The following is a 24,341-nucleotide window of genomic DNA, read 5'->3' as shown; positions in this document are numbered from 1 at the left end:
TGTGACCTCTTAAGCTGCCCATTGATTTGTCAATGCCTGGTCTTGAGTCCTGTTTCTGGTCCATCCTCCTTGTCCATAAATCAATCCATGGAGAATTTTGAAAGCATTAAAAGCATTACAAAGAACGCCATTTCGTGGTTGTTGTATTTCTAGCGTGCTGCTGTCGCTGTCATGTCTTTGTCATGTTGAACAAAAGCCGCCATGGCGGCAGCATTACGTATACGCCCTGTGGCCCAAAGCGGAGTGGAGATATAGGGACTCACACATGCAAAGCGACATTTCCAGGCAACCGAATGAATGCGAGAATGAATGACTGAACGAGTGAATGGACGGGGGGAAGGGGACAGGGCGAAGTATGTGGGAAACCTTGGGCCATCTTTTGTCTGCCCGCTTTTCCGCCTTTCCTCAGGCGGCTGTGCTCTTTTCGCCAGGCACTTGATTGTTTTCCATGTATCTCCTGGATGCCAGCCGTGTACACTGAGCAACAAGCGTTTGTATCTTGTATTTGAAATATTTATATAATTCTAATTATATGTGTGTTTTGGTTCGTTTTATAAGTTAGATTTCAACCTAGTGAAATCTGTCCGTCTGTCCGTCTGTCTGTCCGTATGAATGTTGCCACGCCCACTCTAACGCCCACAAACCGCCCAAAACTGCTACGCCCACACTTTTGAAAAATGTTTTGATATTTTTTCATTTTTGTATTAGTCTTGTGAATTTCTATCGATTTGCCAAATAACTTTTTGCCACGCCCACTCTAGCGCCCACAAACCGCCCAAAACTGCCACGCCCACACTTTTGAAAAATGTTTTGATATTTTTTCATTTTTCTATTAGACTTGTAAATTTCTATCGATTTGCCAAAAAACATTTTGCCACGCCCACTCTAACGCCCAAAGCCGCCAAAAACTGTCAGTGTTAAAGACTCTCCTTAGCACTTCCACTAGCTGAGTGACGGGTATCAGATAGTCGGGGAACTCGACTATAGCGTTCTCTCTTGTTTTATTTAAAAAACGTTTATTCTACTTGATAAATACTTCATTTATGCATTCTACTTTTGAATACTACTTGCTAACATAATTTCTATAATCAGTAATACATATCAGCATTTATTAATACATAGTTCTTATAGCGCAAAAGAACTTATACGTTACACGAAGAAACTGAAATGCGTCAGAAATATATAAGTACATATATGCCATTGGATACAACCTTTTTACAGAGGTACTTACGATGGTAACAGTCGACATGGATAAGTTCAAGAAAATGGTGGCTTTTAGGCAAACTGGCTTCTGGGCTCGCATAGATATATATATTAACATTTTCTTGAATCGTTTGTCGGCACCGAGCCAGTCCATTTCGTAAGCCGCATAGCCCACGTTTTCGCTCTACAAAATTATGGGTTAGTATTATTTATTTACGGAATAGATATTCTCAACAAACAGCATCTATTAACTTCTGGCTGAAGGAGCAGAGAAGATAGACCTCAAACAATAAGGAAACCAGTAGTAGCACCTGTTTACAAAAATACTGGAGACTAAATTTGATGGTTAATTGAAATCCCACGAGGCAGACGAGCAACGAAGAGGCTACAAAGTTGAGCAACAAGGAAACTCCAAAGACCTCGTTCATCACATCGGTGAGTCTGAAAGTTGATGTCGTTAATTTATGGATTAAGGAAGTATTTTAATGAAGCAACCGAAGAATATCAATGTGATTGGCGATTAAGGACTGCAACTTCCTGAGGTCCTCATCAGCTCCATTGGGTTTGTTAAGAGCTTCAACCTTTAACTCTCTAAGAACCTTGGCCAGTCTATCATAGTGCATAATGACCTGCAGGACCACAGCGAAGATCATGAGGTCACTGGCAATGGATCCACATGTAGCCGTATATCCGGCGTGCGACTGGTGAACATAGGTTGGATAAAACCACCAGGTGTCGCGCCATTCCCAAAGTTCCAGTTGGTAAAACGGCATAGTCTGCTTGGCATTAGGATACTTGAGCAGCACTTTTTCACAGAAGTATATGAATATTGGAATTAGGGTGTGTGCGAAATACATGACGGTGTAAAGCACACCAAACCCCTTGGTGTACATATGGGTGCGTTTCAGACAGGACTTCACATCGTATTCCTCCTGATCCAATGCACTCGACGGAAAACAGGACTTCAATTGCTTAACCAAACTGGTCATCTTTGGCCTTCGGTACATTAAAGCACATATTTTTGAAAGACCTATGGCCCCAAATGTCACGTAGCTCAATACCATGCAGCTCTCCAGCAAATTTTCACTATCGCGTAACGTGTTCGCCGCGTACGCCGCGTCAGCAAAAAAACTATATGTCATGTTAATTACGTTTGCCACATAATATAGTTGAAACCAAATATTTGATTTTCGTCCAGTTTCATAGGGATCAATGCCCATAGTTTTGTAGAAATTCACAGCAAGCCTCAGAAAATCATCGACATCGTATATCTTTCCTTTGGGTTCTTTTTTTGCGACTTTAGCCATTTTCCGGATTAGAGTCCTGTTTTTAGAAATTTGCACTTATTTTCGATTTGGCTCGACTACACACTGATGGCCACAGGGCAAAATTTCGGATTTTTATAGGCCCATTGCATTGCAGAAACCGCAAGATTTTCTTGACCGTCAATGGTTTACACTGAAACAAAACTATTTAAAACTGAAATGCATAATCGGGTTATACCATTTTTTTTTTATTCATTTAAAGTTAATGATTCATTATTAAAAAAAATTATATGTAAATAATACTAATAATCATTATTTTGTCTTTTCCATTGATTTCAAAGGCGTTTACACGCCCCTACTTTTGTGGCAAAACAAAAACCCAGCTGTTGTTCGTAGACCAAATACATGAACTACTTTAATTGCTAGGTAATTTCTTTTCCCACAATTTAAATATACCTGCTAACCGTATATTGCCATATTAAATATTAAATGGGGTATACAAATGGCAAGGTCAAATTTGATATTTGGCAACAGAAACGAGCTCGGGTTAGGCATCCTAGCTCTGAAAGTTTGTTTGTTCGTCTCACCAAATTTATGATTTGTGTGTTTTCAGATTAAGTTAGCTTTATTGTTCGACCACTCGGTACTGGACTCGGACAGTCCTCGCTATCTGCTGAGCGGCGTCGCTTCTTTGTCGTCCTCGACACCAAAGCCCCGTGCCGGCTCGAATGAGATCTAGGATGTTATGGTGGCGGGGCCGCAAGGTGTGTCGTCTGTTAGGTCGAACCAGAGTTCTTCCCAGAACCTCAGTTGCAACACCCGGAAGCGTACGTCTGTTAGGACCGCTCCTGTCACAGGACACAAACTACTGCCTCGACCATCCCTTCTGACCACGCCTGGTCCTTATCTTCTCCTGTGTCCGTCCCGTGCTTTTTGCGTGGGTCCGCTCCGTCACTTGCAGCGATCGTCCTTGTATGCCCGCTTTTGAAACTCACTGCATGCTCTCTCTCTCCGACAGATTCCTTACTGCGTCCTGCGCGTTCTCACTGACCGATATCTTATCGACGGGTGTGCATTTATCACTCACGGGTTTGCTATTCACTATCTTCTTCTTGTTTTCTGACTGTCAGAGCACGTTCTCGCAATCGGTACTCTGCTTGACTATCCTCTTGCACGTATGACTTACGCGTGTTTAACTGACTGGCCGAGCTGCACTTGCGCCGTCCTTTTATAGGTCGGGGCGATCCCGTTATTTTTCTCTTTTGCGCACGGCCCGCTAGGGTCCAAGCTAAAAAATGTGCCGTTAGTCCTCTTTTGTGCTTGTCTAAAATCCACTCCGCTACCGTTCGACCTCTGTGCCCTTCGCCGCCTCAAGTCCAAGGTCCAGCGCGATACCGTTAGTTCACGGGCTCTCTGCTTTGCCGGTGTCCAATTATATCCAGTTTGATCTGGCTACCCTTGACTCCTTCTGCATTACAGCCTTCTTCGCCGTTGCTAGGCAGCTTACCTGAACCTCGATGTGTGGGGAGTTTTGAGACTCCTCATATTATATAACTTTTAATGCAATTTGTGTTTTTTGTTAATCCCTTTCCTTTTTAGAAGTTAGATTTCCAACTACTCATATGTTTGTTAAAAAACATTGGTTCAACTTGATGAATACTTTATTTATGCATTCTACTTTTGAATACTACGTGCTTACAAAATTTTTATAATCAGTAATACATATCAGCATTTATTGATACATAGTTCTTATAGCGCAAAAGAACTTATACGTCATGCCAAGAAACTAAAATCCGTCAGAAATATATAAATATATATACAATTGGATAACATAGGTACTTACGATAGTAACAGTCGGCATGGATAAGTCCAAGAATATTGTGGCCTTTAGGCAAACTGGCTTCTGAGCTCGCATAGATATATATATTAACATATTCTTGAACCGTTTGTCGGCACCGAGCCAGTCCATTTCGTAAGCCGCATAGCCCACGTTTTCGCTCTACAAAATTATGGGTTAGTATTTTATATTTATGGAATAGATATTCTCAACAAACAGCATCCATTAACTTCTGGCTGAAAGAGCAGAGGAGATAGACCTCAAACAATACGGAAACCAGTAGTAGCACTTGCTTGCCAAAGTACTGGAAACTGAATTTGATGGTTAATTGAAATCCCACGAGGCACACGAGCAGCGAAGAGGCCAAAAAGTTGAGCAGCAAGGAAACTCCAAAGACCTCGTTCACCACATCGGTGAGTCTGAAAGTTGATGTCGTTAATTTATGGATTAAGGAAGTATTTTAATGAAGCAACCGAAGAATATCAATGTGATTGGCGATTAAGGACTGCAACTTCCTGAGGTCCTCATCAGCTCCATTGGGTTTGTTAAGAGCTTCAACCTTTAACTCTCTAAGAACCTTGGCCAGTCTATCATAGTGCATAATGACCTGCAGGACCACAGCGAAGATCATGAGGTCACTGGAAATAGATCCACAAGTAGCCGTATATCCGGCGTGCGACTGGTGAAAATAGGTTGGATAAAACCACCAGGTGTCGCGCCATTCCCAAAGTTCCAGTTGGTAAAACGGCATAGTCTGCTTGGCATTAGGATACTTGAGCAGCACCTTTTCACAGAAGTATATGAATATTGGAATTAGGGTGTGTGCGAAATACATGACGGTGTAAAGCACACCAAACCCCTTGGTGTACATATGGGTGCGTTTCAGACAGGACTTCACATCGTATTCCTCCTGATCCAATGCACTCGACGGAAAACAGGACTTCAATTGCTTAACCAAACTGGTCATCTTTGGTTTTCGGTAAATTACTGCAAATATTTTTGATAGACCGATAAGCACGAAGGTCCAGTAGCTCAATACCATGCAGCTCTCCAGCAAATTTTCGCTTAATGTGTTCACCATATTCGCTACCTCAGCAATGACAGTATACGTCATATTAATTACGTTTGCCACAAAATATAGTTGAAACCAAATATTTGATTTTTGGTCAGTATCATAGGGATCCATGCCCATAGTATTGTAGAAATTCACAGCAAGCCTCAAAAAATCATCGACATCGTATATCTTTCCTTTGGGTTCTTTTTTTGCGACTTTAGCCATTTTCTGGATTAGAGTCCTGTTTTTAGAAATTTGCACTTATTTTCGATTTGGCTTGACTACACACTGATGGCCACAGGGCAAAATTTCGGATTTTTATAGGCCCATTGCATTGCAGAAACCGCAAGATTTTCTTGACCGTCAATGGTTTACACTGAAACAAAACTATTTAAAACTGAAATGCATGATCGGGTTATACCATTTTTTTTTATTAATTTAAAGTTAATGATTCATTATTAAAAAAAATTATATGTAAATAATACTAATAATCATTATTTTGTCTTTTCCATTGATTTCAAAGGCGTTTACACGCCCCTACTTTTGTGGCAAAACAAAAACCCAGCTGTTGTTCGTAGACCAAATACATGAACTACTTTAATTGCTAGGTAATTTCTTTTCCCACAATTTAAATATACCTGCTAACCGTATATTGCCATATTAAATATTAAATGGGGTATACAAATGGCAAGGTCAAATTTGATATTTGGCAACAGAAACGAGCTCGGGTTAGGCATCCTAGCTCTGAAAGTTTGTTTGTTCGTCTCACAAAATTTATGATTTGTGTGTTTTCAGATTAAGTTAGCTTTATTGTTCGACCACTCGGTACTGGACTCGGACAGTCCTCGCTATCTGCTGAGCGGCGTCGCTTCTTTGTCGTCCTCGACACCAAAGCCCCGTGCCGGCTCGAATGAGATCTAGGATGTTATGGTGGCGGGGCCGCAAGGTGTGTCGTCTGTTAGGTCGAACCAGAGTTCTTCCCAGAACCTCAGTTGCAACACCCGGAAGCGTACGTCTGTTAGGACCGCTCCTGTCACAGGACACAAACTACTGCCTCGACCATCCCTTCTGACCACGCCTGGTCCTTATCTTCTCCTGTGTCCGTCCCGTGCTTTTTGCGTGGGTCCGCTCCGTCACTTGCAGCGATCGTCCTTGTATGCCCGCTTTTGAAACTCACTGCATGCTCTCTCTCTCCGACAGATTCCTTACTGCGTCCTGCGCGTTCTCACTGACCGATATCTTATCGACGGGTGTGCATTTATCACTCACGGGTTTGCTATTCACTATCTTCTTCTTGTTTTCTGACTGTCAGAGCACGTTCTCGCAATCGGTACTCTGCTTGACTATCCTCTTGCACGTATGACTTACGCGTGTTCAACTGACTGGCCGAGCTGCACTTGCGCCGTCCTTTTATAGGTCGGGGCGATCCCGTTATTTTTCTCTTTTGCGCACGGCCCGCTAGGGTCCAAGCTAAAAAATGTGCCGTTAGTCCTCTTTTGTGCTTGTCTAAAATCCACTCCGCTACCGTTCGACCTCTGTGCCCTTCGCCGCCTCAAGTCCAAGGTCCAGCGCGATACCGTTAGTTCACGGGCTCTCTGCTTTGCCGGTGTCCAATTATATCCAGTTTGATCTGGCTACCCTTGACTCCTTCTGCATTACAGCCTTCTTCGTCGTTGCTAGGCAGCTTACCTGAACCTCGATGTGTGGGGAGTTTTGAGACTCCTCATATTATATAACTTTTAATGCAATTTGTGTTTTTTGTTAATCCCTTTCCTTTTTAGAAGTTAGATTTCCAACTACTCATATGTTTGTTAAAAAACATTGGTTCAACTTGATAAATACTTTATTATGGATTCTATTTTTGAATACTACGTGCTTACAAAAGTTTTATAATCAGTAATACATATCAGCATTTATTGATACATAGTTCTTATAGCGCAAAAGAACTTATACGTCATGCTAAGAAACTGAAATGCGTCAGAAATATATTAATATATGCCATTGGATACAACCTTTTTACAGAGGTACTTACGATGGTAAAAGTCGACATAGATAAGTCCAAGAAAATGGTGGCTTTTAGGCAAACTGGCTTCTGGGCTCGCATAGATATATATATTAACATATTCTTAAACCGTTTGTCGGCACCGAGCCAGTCCATTTCGTAAGCCGCATAGCCCACGTTTTCGCTCTACAAAATTATAGGTTAGTATTATTTATTTACGGAATAGATATTCTCAACAAACAGCATCTATTAACTTCTGGCTGAATGAGCAGAGGAGATAGACCTCAAGAAATAAGGAAACCAGTAGCAGCACCTGCTTACAAAAATACTGGAGACTAAATTTGATGGTTAATTGAAATCCCACGAGGCAGACGAGCAACGAAGAGGCTACAAAGTTGAGCAACAAGGAAACTCCAAAGACCTCGTTCATCACATCGGTGAGTCTGAAAGTTGATGTCGTTAATTTATGGATTAAGGAAGTATTTTAATGAAGCAACCGAAGAATATCAATGTGATTGGCGATTAAGGACTGCAACTTCCTGAGGTCCTCATCAGCTCCATTGGGTTTGTTAAGAGCTTGAACCTTTAACTCTCTAAGAACCTTGGCCAGTCTATCATAGTGCATGATGACCTGCAGGACGACAGCGAAGATCATGAGGTCACCGGCAATGGATCCACATGTAGCCGTATATCCGGCGTGCGACTGGTGAAAATAGGTTGGATAAAACCACCAGGTGTCGCGCCATTCCCAAAGTTCCAGTTGGTAAAACGGCATAGTCTGCTTGGCATTAGGATACTTGAGCAGCACCTTTTCACAGAAGTATATGAATATTGGAATTAGGGTGTGTGCGAAATACATGACGGTGTAAAGCACACCAAACCCCTTGGTGTACATATGGGTGCGTTTCAGACAGGACTTCACATCGTATTCCTCCTGATCCAATGCACTCGACGGAAAACAGGACTTCAATTGCTTAACCAAACTGGTCATCTTTGGTTTTCGGTAAATTACTGCAAATATTTTTGATAGACCGATAAGCACGAAGGTCCAGTAGCTCAATACCATGCAGCTCTCCAGCAAATTTTCGCTTAATGTGTTCACCATATTCGCTACCTCAGCAATGACAGTATACGTCATATTAATTACGTTTGCCACAAAATATAGTTGAAACCAAATATTTGATTTTTGGTCAGTATCATAGGGATCCATGCCCATAGTATTGTAGAAATTCACAGCAAGCCTCAAAAAATCATCGACATCGTATATCTTTCCTTTGGGTTCTTTTTTTGCGACTTTAGCCATTTTCTGGATTAGAGTCCTGTTTTTAGAAATTTGCACTTATTTTCGATTTGGCTTGACTACACACTGATGGCCACAGGGCAAAATTTCGGATTTTTATAGGCCCATTGCATTGCAGAAACCGCAAGATTTTCTTGACCGTCAATGGTTTACACTGAAACAAAACTATTTAAAACTGAAATGCATGATCGGGTTATACCATTTTTTTTTATTAATTTAAAGTTAATGATTCATTATTAAAAAAAATTATATGTAAATAATACTAATAATCATTATTTTGTCTTTTCCATTGATTTCAAAGGCGTTTACACGCCCCTACTTTTGTGGCAAAACAAAAACCCAGCTGTTGTTCGTAGACCAAATACATGAACTACTTTAATTGCTAGGTAATTTCTTTTCCCACAATTTAAATATACCTGCTAACCGTATATTGCCATATTAAATATTAAATGGGGTATACAAATGGCAAGGTCAAATTTGATATTTGGCAACAGAAACGAGCTCGGGTTAGGCATCCTAGCTCTGAAAGTTTGTTTGTTCGTCTCACCAAATTTATGATTTGTGTGTTTTCAGATTAAGTTAGCTTTATTGTTCGACCACTCGGTACTGGACTCGGACAGTCCTCGCTATCTGCTGAGCGGCGTCGCTTCTTTGTCGTCCTCGACACCAAAGCCCCGTGCCGGCTCGAATGAGATCTAGGATGTTATGGTGGCGGGGCCGCAAGGTGTGTCGTCTGTTAGGTCGAACCAGAGTTCTTCCCAGAACCTCAGTTGCAACACCCGGAAGCGTACGTCTGTTAGGACCGCTCCTGTCACAGGACACAAACTACTGCCTCGACCATCCCTTCTGACCACGCCTGGTCCTTATCTTCTCCTGTGTCCGTCCCGTGCTTTTTGCGTGGGTCCGCTCCGTCACTTGCAGCGATCGTCCTTGTATGCCCGCTTTTGAAACTCACTGCATGCTCTCTCTCTCCGACAGATTCCTTACTGCGTCCTGCGCGTTCTCACTGACCGATATCTTATCGACGGGTGTGCATTTATCACTCACGGGTTTGCTATTCACTATCTTCTTCTTGTTTTCTGACTGTCAGAGCACGTTCTCGCAATCGGTACTCTGCTTGACTATCCTCTTGCACGTATGACTTACGCGTGTTTAACTGACTGGCCGAGCTGCACTTGCGCCGTCCTTTTATAGGTCGGGGCGATCCCGTTATTTTTCTCTTTTGCGCACGGCCCGCTAGGGTCCAAGCTAAAAAATGTGCCGTTAGTCCTCTTTTGTGCTTGTCTAAAATCCACTCCGCTACCGTTCGACCTCTGTGCCCTTCGCCGCCTCAAGTCCAAGGTCCAGCGCGATACCGTTAGTTCACGGGCTCTCTGCTTTGCCGGTGTCCAATTATATCCAGTTTGATCTGGCTACCCTTGACTCCTTCTGCATTACAGCCTTCTTCGCCGTTGCTAGGCAGCTTACCTGAACCTCGATGTGTGGGGAGTTTTGAGACTCCTCATATTATATAACTTTTAATGCAATTTGTGTTTTTTGTTAATCCCTTTCCTTTTTAGAAGTTAGATTTCCAACTACTCATATGTTTGTTAAAAAACATTGGTTCAACTTGATGAATACTTTATTTATGCATTCTACTTTTGAATACTACGTGCTTACAAAATTTTTATAATCAGTAATACATATCAGCATTTATTGATACATAGTTCTTATAGCGCAAAAGAACTTATACGTCATGCCAAGAAACTAAAATCCGTCAGAAATATATAAATATATATACAATTGGATAACATAGGTACTTACGATAGTAACAGTCGGCATGGATAAGTCCAAGAATATTGTGGCCTTTAGGCAAACTGGCTTCTGAGCTCGCATAGATATATATATTAACATATTCTTGAACCGTTTGTCGGCACCGAGCCAGTCCATTTCGTAAGCCGCATAGCCCACGTTTTCGCTCTACAAAATTATGGGTTAGTATTTTATATTTATGGAATAGATATTCTCAACAAACAGCATCCATTAACTTCTGGCTGAAAGAGCAGAGGAGATAGACCTCAAACAATACGGAAACCAGTAGTAGCACTTGCTTGCCAAAGTACTGGAAACTGAATTTGATGGTTAATTGAAATCCCACGAGGCACACGAGCAGCGAAGAGGCCAAAAAGTTGAGCAGCAAGGAAACTCCAAAGACCTCGTTCACCACATCGGTGAGTCTGAAAGTTGATGTCGTTAATTTATGGATTAAGGAAGTATTTTAATGAAGCAACCGAAGAATATCAATGTGATTGGCGATTAAGGACTGCAACTTCCTGAGGTCCTCATCAGCTCCATTGGGTTTGTTAAGAGCTTCAACCTTTAACTCTCTAAGAACCTTGGCCAGTCTATCATAGTGCATAATGACCTGCAGGACCACAGCGAAGATCATGAGGTCACTGGAAATAGATCCACAAGTAGCCGTATATCCGGCGTGCGACTGGTGAAAATAGGTTGGATAAAACCACCAGGTGTCGCGCCATTCCCAAAGTTCCAGTTGGTAAAACGGCATTGTCTGCTTGGCATCTGGATACTTGAGCAGCACTCTTTCACAGAAGTATACGAATATTGGAATTAAGGTGTGTGCGAAATACATGACCGTGTAGAGAACACCAAGCCCCCTTGTGTACATTAGGGTGCGTTTCAGACAGGACTTCACATCGTATTCCTCCTGATCCAATGCACTTGACGGAAAACAGGAGTTCAGTTGCTTAACCAAACTGGTCATCTTTGGCCTTCGGTACATTACTGCAAATATTTTTGACAGACCGATAAGCACGAAGGTAGCGTAGCTCAATACCATGCAGCTCTCCAGCAAATTTTCCTTATCGCGTAACGTTTTCGCCAGGCAGGTTACCTCAGCAAAACAACTATACGCCATATTAATTACGTTCGCCACAAAATATAGTTGAAACCAAATATTTGATTTTCGGCCAGTTTCATAGGGATCAATGCCCATAGTTTTGTAGAAATTCACAACAAGCCTCAAAAAATCATCGACTTCATAAATCTTTTCTTTGGGTTCTTCTTTCGCGGCGTTAGCCATTATCCTGTTTTTAGAAATTTGCATTTATTTTCGATTTGGCTCGACTACACACTGATGGCCACAGGGCAAAATTTCGGATTTTTATAGGCCCGTTGCATTGCAGAAACCGCAAGATTTTCATAGCCGTCAATGGTTTACACTGAAACAAAACAATTTAAAAATTAAATGCATGATCGGGATATACTATTTTTTCGTTGTATTTATTCTAAGTATCAGGTATTTTCAAAATGATTCATTATTAATAATCAATTTATGTAAATAATACTAATAATTATTATTTTGTAAGTCTTTCCCAATAATATTAGATGATTTTACACATGCCTACTTTCGTGACAAAACAAACGCCCAGCAGTTGTATGTAGACCAAATAAAACAATTACCTCAATCGCTAGGTAATTTCATTTCCCACAACTTAAATATAGCTGCCAACCGCATATTGGCATATTAAAAATTAAGTGGAGTATAAGAATGGTAAGGTCAAACGTGGTTTTCAGGCCTACTCCTAATCGAAGAAGTGCACTAACTAATCTTCTTATAGAGCCATATTGATATTTGGCAACGGAAATCGAGCTCGTGTCAGACATCCTTTGCTCATTTATATGCATTCGGTAGATATTCGCTTAAGAGCGTAACATTATCGGTTCATACGAGTATCCATAAGGTCGGCAAATGTCGTTGGCTAAGATTGGATTGCATGCATGTGGCACACAACATGAACCACAGGAAGCATCAAGAACGAAATCGAATCCGAAGCTGCGTCCGCACCGAAACAAGCTTCATTTCGGTTTCATTGGCGGGCAAAACAAGTTTGACAGCTCTAAGGCAACTGGGCAACTGATAGATACAGATGAAGTAAGTTGGGGTTCTTGACTCTGCATCCCGCCAAAGTTCATTGCCATCATCCCATAAAGAAAAGAGCAGGGAAACCCGATATAAATGGATGTATATAAATGGGAAGTGGAAGATGGAAGATGGGCGATGGTGGAGCGTTGAAAGTGAAGACGCAAATTGCTGTCGCTATCAGCGGGCTTGAACTTGCGGAACAAGTTTCGGTTCTATTCACTCGGATAAAAGTAAAACCTAAAGCTACAACTAGATGCTGGCCCCACACCGCAGAAACTTTTCACATGCATAAATCGTATGCAGTCGTGCGAATTAAATAAAATGCCAGCTGCCATTATCCCCATATCGAACCCACATAAATTGATGGTTGCCGCTGCTGCATCGTCACAAATAAAACATTCATTGGATTGACATTTTAAAATGCTTTCCATGCACACGGGCTGCCATAGAAACGGAGTGGTTGGGAAATGAAAATGGTACTGCAAAAATTGAAATGGAAAATGCTCGAAAATATGACAATGGAAAATGTATCTTTGCCATTTGAAATGGCATTGGGTGACCACTACCGCGGCCGAATGGCTAGAATAAAATTTATTTAAAACATTTGTTATACGTTTCTCGGGATCATCAAATGTTAATTAGCCAAATGATGTTTTCTATTCATTTGCGGAAGTGGCGAGCGGTACTGAATTGGCGAGCCTATTCACCGAATGCTGGCATGTCGAATAATTGCATTTATATGTATATTATTTTGCAGATATATGTATTTTTTCAGTTCCCAGGAAATTGCAGTTATTTAATCCCGTTTGGAATTCGTACGAATCTAGTATCATTTTAATTTGGCTAATTAATATTTCATAAACTACATTTTTCCAATTTTTCATATTAACTTTTGAAGATCTCAAGTACTTTTAAATTGAAGTGCTGAGTCAATTTATTCAATTAGTTTTAATAAGCCTATTGATTAAATGTTTTATTGTTTCAATATTAACATGTTTAGTAAATTTAATTCAAGTTCAGTTCACTTAAGTGTTTACATATTTTGTATATTTTTATTATTAAGAAAATAGTTGAAAAATGTAAGAAAATGCAAAATGGCCATTAGAAACGTTGCAAGCAAAGTGGAAAAAAGTTCCCTTTAAAAATGATATTTTACACTTTGAGAATAGAATGAAAACGCTTAGCTTTTGATTAGATGGGCACCCTTTCCCCAATTTCGCACCACATTAGGCGCTTCATTACGCTCACATTCATCGTCCGACGTGACATTTCAATTGGCCCCAGTTGGGGGCGAAAAGGTGTCCATAAATCCCCAGTGCTTAGACCCAGTCAGATATCGCAGCATCCGCACCTTAAACGCTTAACTCCCCGAAACTACAATGAGCACTCACATTCGCACTCACATTCGCATTCGCATTCACATTCAGTGGAAAAGTCGTAATGCATTGCACGTACGGAAACCTCGCCGTAAAATGACGGCGAACTAGCAGCGCTAAAAAGTGTAAGAAAATCAAGCAGCCAAATGGCGGGAAATTCGGTGGGGCTGTTGGCGGGTAGGGGATCCGGCATCCTGGATCCTGGATACGTTTCCCCCATCCTGGGTGACCTGGCACATTTTGCTACTTAAAGCCACAAAAGCCACACGCACACACTGCGAAGATGAGGCGACGTCTTTAGCACCGCCATTGTTGTTAATTTTGCAAGGCTGTCAGGCAACTCTGCGCCGGAAACGGAAACTAGAAGCACTTGCCTCGTCCTAGCTAATGTATCCGTGTGTGTGTGTTTGTGGCAGTGTGTGAGTGTGCTAGTGTGCGGATGTGGGCACGTTGGTGTGTGAGCATTTACAGTTGAGTTATGGGCGCACATAAATAAAATGTCAGCGACAAAATGGCTGCCAAAGTTTTCTGCGGAAATTACCTGAACTACGTCGTTGACACAAAATTGAGCCAGCAGCACTTTGACATTTTGTTTGACTCTTTGGTCCTGCCTATCTGCGTATCACGTAATTTCGCGCACTTTTCAATTGAATTGAATTAAATGCGGTCTGTGGCACTGAGCACTGGGTTTTAAGTTTGATGGACCGCTAAGCCGCCTGGAATTTCACAGTACCCATTTTATCCGACAATGAGCCGACAACAACATGTTGTAAGTCCATTAGCCCTGTCAAAATCAGGTTAAAAAAGGCTCGCACAAAGGTCGCAACCGCAGGCAAAAAACACAACAACAAAAAAAGGGTTCGCTCTCATTCGAAACTTATCCATAAAATATTTACATTTTATTGCCAGTTTTTGAGTGTCTCTCTGGCTATATTTAAATTTTACATTAATCCCTTACTGCGAGGGGGTGGAATATTTAACCTACCCCAATTTGTATCACTTTCAGACCCTTTTTTTCTCCTTAGGATGAAAATTGATTTCTGGCTTTTGTGTGTGGTAAATTTGCTCTTGATTTGAATGAAAATGCAAATGTCTAGACAAAGTCGCTGGGTCTTGAACAAATATTTTTACTAAATGGGTATTTTAAAGCAGCTTTGGGCACTCAACCGAATGGCTAGCCTTCTGGAAAAATGTAATGCAATTGTTTGGCCGTTGTTTTACGCTGCACTGACCAGGCAAACGAAAAAAAAGGGCCAAGAAGTATGAGCAAACCGTGCTACATTCTTTGATACTTATTTGGTTTTCTTTTTGCCCGCTTTTGCCATTTTCAATTTACGTTTACAATAATTCAGCAAAACGTTCAAATGGCGTGCAATAAATTCACAACATCACGAAATGCGAAGGGAATTGCGCGAAAGGATTTCTACCCCCACATACAATATTTATACATAAAATGTAAACTTTCCCCAGTTCAACTTTATTTTATTTGCACTTTATTGCACACAATGGCAATTTATGTTGCGCCATTCTCAACTGGGGCGTATAAACTGTATATAAAATGGGGTTTGGCAACTTCGGGGGTCACATGCTGGTGTGCTGGTCAGTGTAAAACAAATGCTGACAAGTGCAATTATCCCGGTCGGAGCTCGGAGCTCGGATCTCGGTGTTCCGGACAATTTCTGCCCTCATAATGAATGTAATGCCAGCAAATGGCCGTGTAAGTGCGGTATATTCCACTCCGGAATCGCAATGTTACAGCTTGCCAACTGGTCGGTGGTTTTCGGTGCTTTTACTCGTAGGTGGTAAGCGTTTTTGATTCCAGTTAAGAGCAGTGCTTAAAACTGGTTGAAAATGAATGCCATCTAGCCAAAAAAAACAGCCTTTGTCAAGCTATATTTTGCAATGTGAAAATATTGAAAGATGATTCTTTTAAAACTTGAATTATTATTTTAAGAATGCTGAAAGCATGCTTTAGTTGCCATAAAGCCACCTTGCCACCTATCACTGCCTAACACCTAGTCTTAGCATTACCCACTAGTTGATAAACCTCCGTTCACTGCGTTGCAAGCCGCAGCCCGGCAAGTTTGCGTCTTGTGTCTGACATTAAATTAATTTGTTGCCTACAACTTTGCCAGCAGCAAATAGTGCCCATGGGTGGCCTTGCTCCATCTCAGCGGAGCTATAGCTATATGGCTCCGGATCGGACTCCAGTTTCCGTGGCACCCGGAAAACTTGTTAAAGACGAAAGTAACAAGAAAAGTTTTAAATCATTCGCCAGTGCCAATGTCGCAAAAGTTCGGCCCGAAAATAGAGAGAGCAGCGCCAAGAACAAAAACCAAGCCAAAAATGGGAGTTGGGCGATGGGGAATGGGAAATGGGTTTATGGGCTAGTATGGGGCGTGTGTGTTATGGGTGTTGTAACTGCTAGCCTAGGCATTACCCATTACACTCTGGAAGGCGTGTCAAGGTTGTGTGTACTCTTATGAACATCCATATATAAATATATATATACGAATGTGGACCAGCTGGCAGAATTATGGCGAAAATACAAGCAGCATACACAAAGCGGTGGAATCATTCAAGTACTAAATCTTTGCCCTAATAGTCAACGCTTGGGGAAATGTTTATTGCTGTTTGTACTTAGCCAGTAACCCAAATTGATAACAAAAGTAAACTCTGCCATATGTCCTTGGGCAGTGTTGCATCCCTAGTGAATTGTATTTGCCCGTGGTTACTTGGTAAGCCATTGGATTAGAAAAGTTTCGAGTGATTATCTCAGTTGGGCTTATATGGCTCCTGAATATTTTGGTAACTAAGTGTAAGCAATTCATAATCAATTCAATGCGTATCTACATTTGCTGCTGATAAGTTTGTATTTAGCGTAATATATAAAACAGAAACAGGTATTCGAGGGGCCTACAAATTACATATACTTAGATCTGTTTTGTGGTTTTCCTAAACTGCGTTACGCATTATTGACAAACTTGACCCAAAATAGAAGCACTATATATGTCATTGCCACTACCTCCATTATCTTGCTCTATTTCACTTTGGGCTGCATTTCCCCGCCATTAGCTGCAACTCGACCAATTTGTTGATCGTTTTCCGTGCACTATGCAATGTTCTCCTTTCTTGTTTTTCTTTAGCTTTGTATCCCATCCACACTCGGCTGCGCACACGCACCTAGACCCACACGCTTTCCCATCCACTTTTCCGCCTTCCAGCTTTTCCTCTCTCCGGGTGCAACTTCATTAAAAGCTCGACACTGTAGCGGAGTAAACCAATTACAAGTTGGCAGGGGGAAGCGCACAAAATGTGATTAGAGTGCAATGCCGGGGCGGAAACAGCAGCTGCTCCTCCTGCGGAAAAACACAGGAATTGTGGGACCGAGGAGCATAGTTGCAGAAACAGGACCAACTAGCACAGGATGCAGCGGCGCTCCGCTCATTGCAGACACATAAACAATTTTACGAGCAAAATTTTATAAGCAACAAACGAGAATGGTGGTGGCTTGTTAAATGATTTAGGGCCAGTCCAAAAGGGTCCACAGTGTAAAAGTTTAGAGCCCAAAGCATCTGCAATATGCTGCGACATGCACTTAAATCAATTTACTTCTGCCATTTGCTCGCTAGGAATCTCTTTTTTTCAACTGCACTACGGAAAGTTGGCCAAAGAAACTATTAAATCGTGCGCATCGACATCAGCATGTCCTGGTGCTTGGATGGGTAGTAAATTAAATTTTGCCCATAATAGAGTACTAACATCACTGGTCTTGTGGACGTGGCGGGAACTGGTAAAAGTTTTGCATATTTTTAGAGACATTCATCGCAACACTTTCCCTTCGCTTGCCACACATATCCTTTCAGTTTCTCCGGGGTACGGAAACATTGTTTTCTTTGGCACTCGCATATATACACACATATATATATAGTGAGATTTTATAGTATCTCCTCTGGGAGCTTGTGGGCTTTTGTTCTGCATGGCGGGTCATCGTGCAACTGCAGAAATTACCCAGCTTTCAGTAGCCTGCTTCTCTCCATTGGCCCATTTACTTACCCCTTTGTTTCGAGTCCCCCCTCCCATTTTCCTCTATCATGTGTTTTTCCATTACCCACTGCAACACTTCCTGCGCCATTGTGAGATGACTTTTGTATGGCCCACATGACGACGCCTGTTTTCCGGCTCCTTGTTTCCCTCCAATCCCCACATTGTTGCCTCATCCTCGTATCTACGCGTAACCGCATTTTCCTGCACATTTTACACATTTTCCCATGCACATTTAATTATGAACGCAATTTTCATTTGCATGTTGGTTCAGACGCAGATTTTTGGCTTCCACAGCGAGAATTCTTTGTGTTCCACGAAGATAAGAAAATGTATCTTACTATAATCGATTATAAGTTAGTTTCGGATAAAAAGGTCTGTACCATTTCACCTAAATCTTATTTAAACTATTTCAAATACTTTCCGAAATTTTCTTCACTGTAGACAACTGGGTCTTGTAGCCTTAATTTCCATAGCAAGCTCAGATAAATCGGTTGTTAATTTAATCAGGCGAGTGCGTTTAGTCATTTAAGGACGATTAGTGTCATTGAACCTGTGCGAAAAGGAAGTGAAGCGTAAGGTGCAGGATGGGTGGAACTTTCGCACATCTGATTAATTACCGCTACCGCGCATCTCATTGGACGCACATTACGCATACGCACAGTTGGCTGCAAGATTGATGACATACTGCCATCCGGCCCCGCCTCCATTTTTGATTGATTGTGTTCCCGCAGCAGTTTGTCCTGTGCAGCAGTACCCAGCCATCATCAGCCATGCAAGTCGCACATCCTTCAGCTATTCATCAACAGCTGCCCGTCTAATCATGGCCAGAATGTTTTCATTCTCTCTCTCTAGAGATATTTTCATTTCTTTCCTTTATTTCCCTTTTTTAATTTGCCATTTTCCGCTTTTTGTCGGGCATATCGCATCGCATATGCTTTGCTCGATTTCCCCATTGTGCCGCGCGCCCCTTCAACTCACTTGATTTTCCGAGCACGTCGCTCTAAACAATTGCGCTGCCTCGAAACATTTTTGGCATTTGCCACAACTATTTGTGACAGCCTGACGCCTGCGGCTGAATTCGCAAGTTAATGCACTTAAATCTGACGAATTTCACGCTCAAAATGAGCTGCTTCTCTAATTCTCTGAGCATCCGACTCCTAATTAGCATGCAAACTTCAGCTAAAACTTGAAACGACAGAGAAAATAATGTAATATGCTTGATCTTCGCCTTCGTGTTCTTGTTGGTCGTGTGTATTCCTGGCACGCGACGCCTCCCAAAGTTGGCATTAAATTTCAAATTAAATTGCTGCCTGCAATGCGATACACGAGACCAGGGTCGGACGGACAAGGACTGCCACAAGGATGCTGGCAGGACATGTGTTAAAAATCAGCGTCAACAGCATTTGTCCCCATCACGTATACGTCACGTAGGCAACAGCAGCAACGAGAACTACACGCCAACTTGCCGATTGGATTTCAGCTTAAAGCTTCAGCTTACTTAAAGCCGAACGCAACGTGAAATTACGCATACGCCACGTGCAGCACATGTTGCGTTATAAAAATAAACTTCAAACATTCATTTGTGCACTTGGAGAAAAGACTTGACTGGAAACCAAAGTATAATAATATGATTTAATAGTATATCTCTGCGTTGGGAACACTTAAAGAATACATTTACAGACTCGACTCTTTAAACCTTTTATTCAGTAATCTTGGTATTAAATTGGCAGGTTTTCTTATCAGTGCGTACATGTGCAAATATGGAGGCAGGATGCTCATGCATAAATCTCTTTTAACTAATCAGCAGCCTTCTGGGGTTAGCCAAAAGCAACTGCCATAAAGTGAAAAGTTTAAACAGCACTCGAACTTCATAAAGTGCACACAAAAACTCGACGGCCTTATACGGTGGCTGTCAAAATAAATATAATAAAGCGAGAAAACGTTGTCAGCATTTTGAGCGGGGGCAAAACTTCGGCGGTATGGGCACCAGCAAAAGAAAAAAAAAAAAGAAAACAGAAGGAAACGAAAGGAAAACAGGAAGAGGGAAATGTCAAAATATTTAACAACAAGCCCATCATCATCATCGTCAGCATTGAAATGCCTGCCAAGGTGCAAATTCAATAAAGATAAAAAGTTTGTGGGCCAAAGTCTTTTCGAGCTGGATAACCTTATCGAGTCCTTGTCACGCCCGTCGGTCCTTCGAACATTTGCGTACGATGGGAATTATTAAAAATTTGGCCTTTGTGGCGCATAAAATTCTGAAATTGTTACCGCACATCCAAATGAAACGAAACGAAACGGATCGAGACGAGACGAAATGAGACGTAGATGGTTTTCCAGTTCAGTGACAGCTTTTCATTTGTTTTCTTACCGGCCCGAAAGCGTTATGACAATCGTACGCACACCCACACACCCACACAGCCACACAGCAGCGCATAGGAAAAACAAATGGGATCCGGGTCAAATGTGGAGGGCTCAGAGAATAAGTCGACACAAGTTTTATCTTTACGCTTGCCTGCGTTTTTGCGGTGCGTCGTCCCAAGTCGGAAACAAAGGGCCACACACAAAGTAAATGCCACGGCAATGAAGTGTAAAAATAACAAAAGCTGCTTTCTGCCCCCTCGGCCCCTTCCATCCAACCCCACTCCACCCCCCAAAAATAAACGATTCTACCTGGTCTCTGTCGTCGTCCTGCAGATTCTGTCCCACATAGTTGGAATTTAATTTCACAACAATAGCTTTTAAGCCCCCGCCCCCGCCGGCCAAAAGTTGACCAAACCAAAAGTTTTGGTTTTAGCATTTCCTTTAAAGTCAGTCCGCCCGAAAGTCTCTGCTTTTTTAACGCACATTAAGCCGGGAATGTATACACTGTTTCTTGGCATTTCCCCCATTTTCCCCATTTCCCATCGAGTCGGCCATTTCTTATGGCCATTTGGCTTTTTATTGACTCACAGCGCGACTCCTTTTTGGGGGACCTTTTCTTTTTTTTTTGCTGGTACTTTAGATTTGTGCTGCTTGTCACGTGGCCTGATGTTGAACTTACACGGGGGTTCAGGAGTCTTATTTTGTATTATTCTAGTTCTCTAATTGGAGGCAACGCTGTACGTGTGCTTGGGGCAATTAAAATTGCTCACATCCGCACGTTCGTCCTTAAAGGCAATTAAACGGTTTTAATTAGTTTTAACGACAAGTATTTTGCACTCTCATTTGTCACCGGCCACTGGCCAAATTAGTGGAAGGAGAGGTGCTTAAGTTGGAGATAAGTAAATTGTGGCAAGGGCTGTGGTCAAGGCACCTCAACCTAATTGGAGCCTTGAATGCTTGGGTGAGCAAAGAAAAACACTTAATTAGTGTTGTGTCCTAGTGTAAACCCAAGAAGCGATTTCAATTCATATCATTTTCTGCACTTAAACAGCTGGATTTTATACGTTTCCAAGCTGCTTCTGTTACTTGTACATTAATACAGGCATTATTTATTTAAATCAGCTTTCAAGTTGAGACTTACACTATTTTATAAGCTTATAGAAATAACACAACTACGCCTTGCTGCAGTTTAGTATAAATTCATACAATTTTAGACTTCGGTTCTAGCTGGTTTCATGAGATTAAGCCCAGCATAGCTCTGGCATTTAATATTAACTTAGTGCATCAAGAGTCTGACAAGCATAAGGATCCAATTGTTTAGCCAGAGTAAGCCAATTTCTCAGCCACATACTCTAAGAAATGAGGGACAATCGAATTCAATATATTGAGAGTCAATTTCGAATATAGCCATGTTCGCTCTTCTCAGCCACCAGCCATCTAATCCGTATGGTATAACCTCCTGTCATAGCCTCAATATATTATGGCTCCTTTCCACTTCCACACAGTCATGTCTGTCATGTTTGTTTGGCCGTTGTCAAGTGTTTCCTTCGCTGGTTGATATATATATTTATATATATAGATATAGACATATATGGGCAACACAGGTCTCAGCTGCGTCTCAACCTATTCTCCTTCTTCGCCTGAATATATGGGCCCTTCAGAAAAACATGTCAAGACACTTGTTGTCAATGGAAGATGTTCGAGTACCGATTTCATATTTTCCATTGCCCCTCGAAATCTACTTCAAAATAAACCGTAAAGCACTGAGCCCAATTCCCCTCGAGATGAAATTAATGTTTATTGCATTTTATTAGCCACATCTAAATGGGAATCTGCTTGATTTTTTTATGGCCTCCTCTAATCACCATCAAAATGCTTCAATTAACATGCTCAGATGAACACACTTGTACACTCAAGGATTCTATCCCAAAAATATGGATATAAAGCCCAAAAAAAAGTAATTGTTCATGAAGTAGAACTCAAAAAAAAGGGAAAAAGGGAAAAACAATAAAGGACCACATGTCAGGCTGGCAGGACCACGAAGCGCACGATTTGTGTGGGCCAGGAACACGTTTAAGTGGCCCAGAGAACAAGAATGTGGGCCAGAACAAGTGAGAGCCTGCAAAACAAATTAACAAAACTAAGAGAAGGGTAAAAAAACACGAAATTCCCAGAGCTTCATAGAAAACACGATCAGATGGCGAGGACTTCGGCTAGATACACCTTTATCAATATTCATCGCCTGGTGTGTCGGGACTGAAACATGGCAATTCAATCAGCGGAAACCCCGCAACAACCAGCCGCCAAAAAGGAAAAAATGCTAAAAAACAACATATTTGCCAAATCAAAAACTGCACTCAAGCGAATACAATACATTCCCCATACAGAACCAGTCAACTACAATAAATTTTATTTTATAACCGCTGCACGTTGCCACGATGTATTGACCCCATAGTGGAAAATGCAAATAGTTACAAAACTTTTTGACAAAAACAAAAGCTCGAAATTCAAACGCATCAACAACAAAATTGTCTAGTGACTTTCCACAGAGGCGAAAAAAAAGAGTAAAAATATAGAAATGAAAAAAATCGAAATATCAAATCGAGCGGAAACCATTGCCAAAAACGTCGCACAGTCAAAAAATGAAAACAAATGCAGTGCCAACACCAAAACGAAGCTCTTCGATTCCAATCAAATTGATGGGAGCAGCCGTCTCTAAAGTAAATGTAAATGGATAGTGTTTTGGCGACTAGGTTCCTTTTAAATAACCGAGATTGCATCTAAATTTATATACTATATATAAGACTATAAACATAGGCATAGGCATATCGAAAGGATCTCTAAAGAAATGATGAAGCGGAGCACATGAAAAGCATATGCCACTTTTGGTAGCAATGCAGTAGAGCAGAAATTCTTTTGCCTTGCCCCAAAAACACACAAACAAACTACGGGCAATATTACATTTTTCACGCCAGTTAAAAGAAATACAAATACAAAGAAGAGAAAACTTGGAAATGCTGATCAACTGGCCAAGCTTTCGAATGCCAGAAGTCAGCATGGTTTTTCATCCCATCCGCTTTTTCCTTTTTCATTTCCTTTTTGGCAATTTCCTCTTTCAGACAGCGCCATCCGGATGTGAGTTCGACTTGTTCACTCCCGAAAATTACTAAAATTATATATCCGTTTCCGGTTTAAGTTGGATAGCGGCCGCCATCCTGCTTTTGTGCCCAATGTGGACATGCATATCGAGTTATTTATTGGCACATTTCACCCAGCTTCTCACCAGCAAAAATTGTGAAACATAATTTATGGCACATCGCGCATACGCCGCATTGCACGCATATCTATCTGCACAGGATGGTCCGAATGTGAAACAGTTTTGAGCCCATTGGCGTGGCCATTTTTCACTCGATATATGTATGAGCCGACCCACTTGTAATCCCTTAAGCCTACGCAAGTCAAATTGCTGCTATCGAGCATCGAACTTGTAGGCCAATTGTCCCAGCAATCAGCAGGCAAATTGTCAAAGGAACTAATCTTCGCTCTGGGGTTCATGTACCGAAAGAAGCGCATTCTTATAATGTTCTTTCAATTTTTTCAAAAATTGTAAACCCTTTTTTAAAATATTTATATAGTTTTTAAAAATATTAATCTTATTTATGAACGGTGTTGAAAGTTATTTATTTTAAGCATTAAGCATAAGAGACCATAAAGACCTAATTTTTTTTCTATGTGCCTCGTAGACATTGCCAAAATGGTTACCCATTCGAGTCGAATGCATCACTGCTCCGGCCAAAGGACAAAAGAGCAGTTAAGTGGCAACTTTTCTTCCGGAGAATCTGGGCATGGCCGTAATCATGACGACAAATTGCCCGGCCGGAGGCAATAATGATTAATAATGAGGCAGCAGTGGCAGTTGCAGTTGCTATGCCGCCGGAAAACGGCCAAAGTTTGTACTGCCGCTTGTG

At 41.5% G+C, this 24,341-nt stretch overlaps 4 protein-coding genes across 4 annotated transcripts; all 4 read right to left on the bottom strand.

Moving 5' to 3' along the window:
- Positions 1 to 1,111: 1,111 nt before the first annotated feature.
- On the bottom strand, positions 1,112 to 2,510 carry LOC122617650 (odorant receptor 67a-like). The gene is made up of 4 exons (XM_043793577.1): positions 1,699 to 2,510; positions 1,443 to 1,644; positions 1,232 to 1,387; positions 1,112 to 1,162 (listed from the first exon to the last, which is right to left on the bottom strand). Exons 1-4 carry the CDS (start codon positions 2,508 to 2,510, stop codon positions 1,112 to 1,114), a joined length of 1,221 nt encoding a protein of 406 aa, XP_043649512.1.
- A 1,690-nt stretch (positions 2,511 to 4,200) lies between these two features.
- Positions 4,201 to 5,584, bottom strand: LOC122617840 (odorant receptor 67a-like). Its single transcript, XM_043793853.1, has 4 exons — positions 4,779 to 5,584; positions 4,523 to 4,724; positions 4,312 to 4,467; positions 4,201 to 4,254 (listed from the first exon to the last, which is right to left on the bottom strand). Exons 1-4 carry the CDS (start codon positions 5,582 to 5,584, stop codon positions 4,201 to 4,203), a joined length of 1,218 nt encoding a protein of 405 aa, XP_043649788.1.
- Positions 5,585 to 7,272: 1,688 nt separating this feature from the next.
- Positions 7,273 to 8,664, bottom strand: LOC122617625 (odorant receptor 67a-like). Its single transcript, XM_043793550.1, has 4 exons — positions 7,859 to 8,664; positions 7,603 to 7,804; positions 7,392 to 7,547; positions 7,273 to 7,326 (listed from the first exon to the last, which is right to left on the bottom strand). The coding sequence occupies exons 1-4, from the start codon at positions 8,662 to 8,664 to the stop codon at positions 7,273 to 7,275; spliced, it is 1,218 nt and encodes a 405-aa protein (XP_043649485.1).
- A 1,689-nt stretch (positions 8,665 to 10,353) lies between these two features.
- LOC122617684 (odorant receptor 67a-like) lies at positions 10,354 to 11,743 on the bottom strand. Its single transcript, XM_043793634.1, has 4 exons — positions 10,932 to 11,743; positions 10,676 to 10,877; positions 10,465 to 10,620; positions 10,354 to 10,407 (listed from the first exon to the last, which is right to left on the bottom strand). The coding sequence occupies exons 1-4, from the start codon at positions 11,741 to 11,743 to the stop codon at positions 10,354 to 10,356; spliced, it is 1,224 nt and encodes a 407-aa protein (XP_043649569.1).
- Between the last annotated feature and the right edge of the window lie 12,598 nt (positions 11,744 to 24,341).

Source organism: Drosophila teissieri, chromosome 3L (assembly GCF_016746235.2).
Source record: "Drosophila teissieri strain GT53w chromosome 3L, Prin_Dtei_1.1, whole genome shotgun sequence".
In the NCBI taxonomy this organism is placed as follows: Eukaryota; Metazoa; Arthropoda; class Insecta; order Diptera; family Drosophilidae; genus Drosophila; species Drosophila teissieri.
The sequence above is the reverse complement of the archived record's forward strand: the minus strand, read 5'-3'. Positions and strand labels throughout refer to the sequence as shown.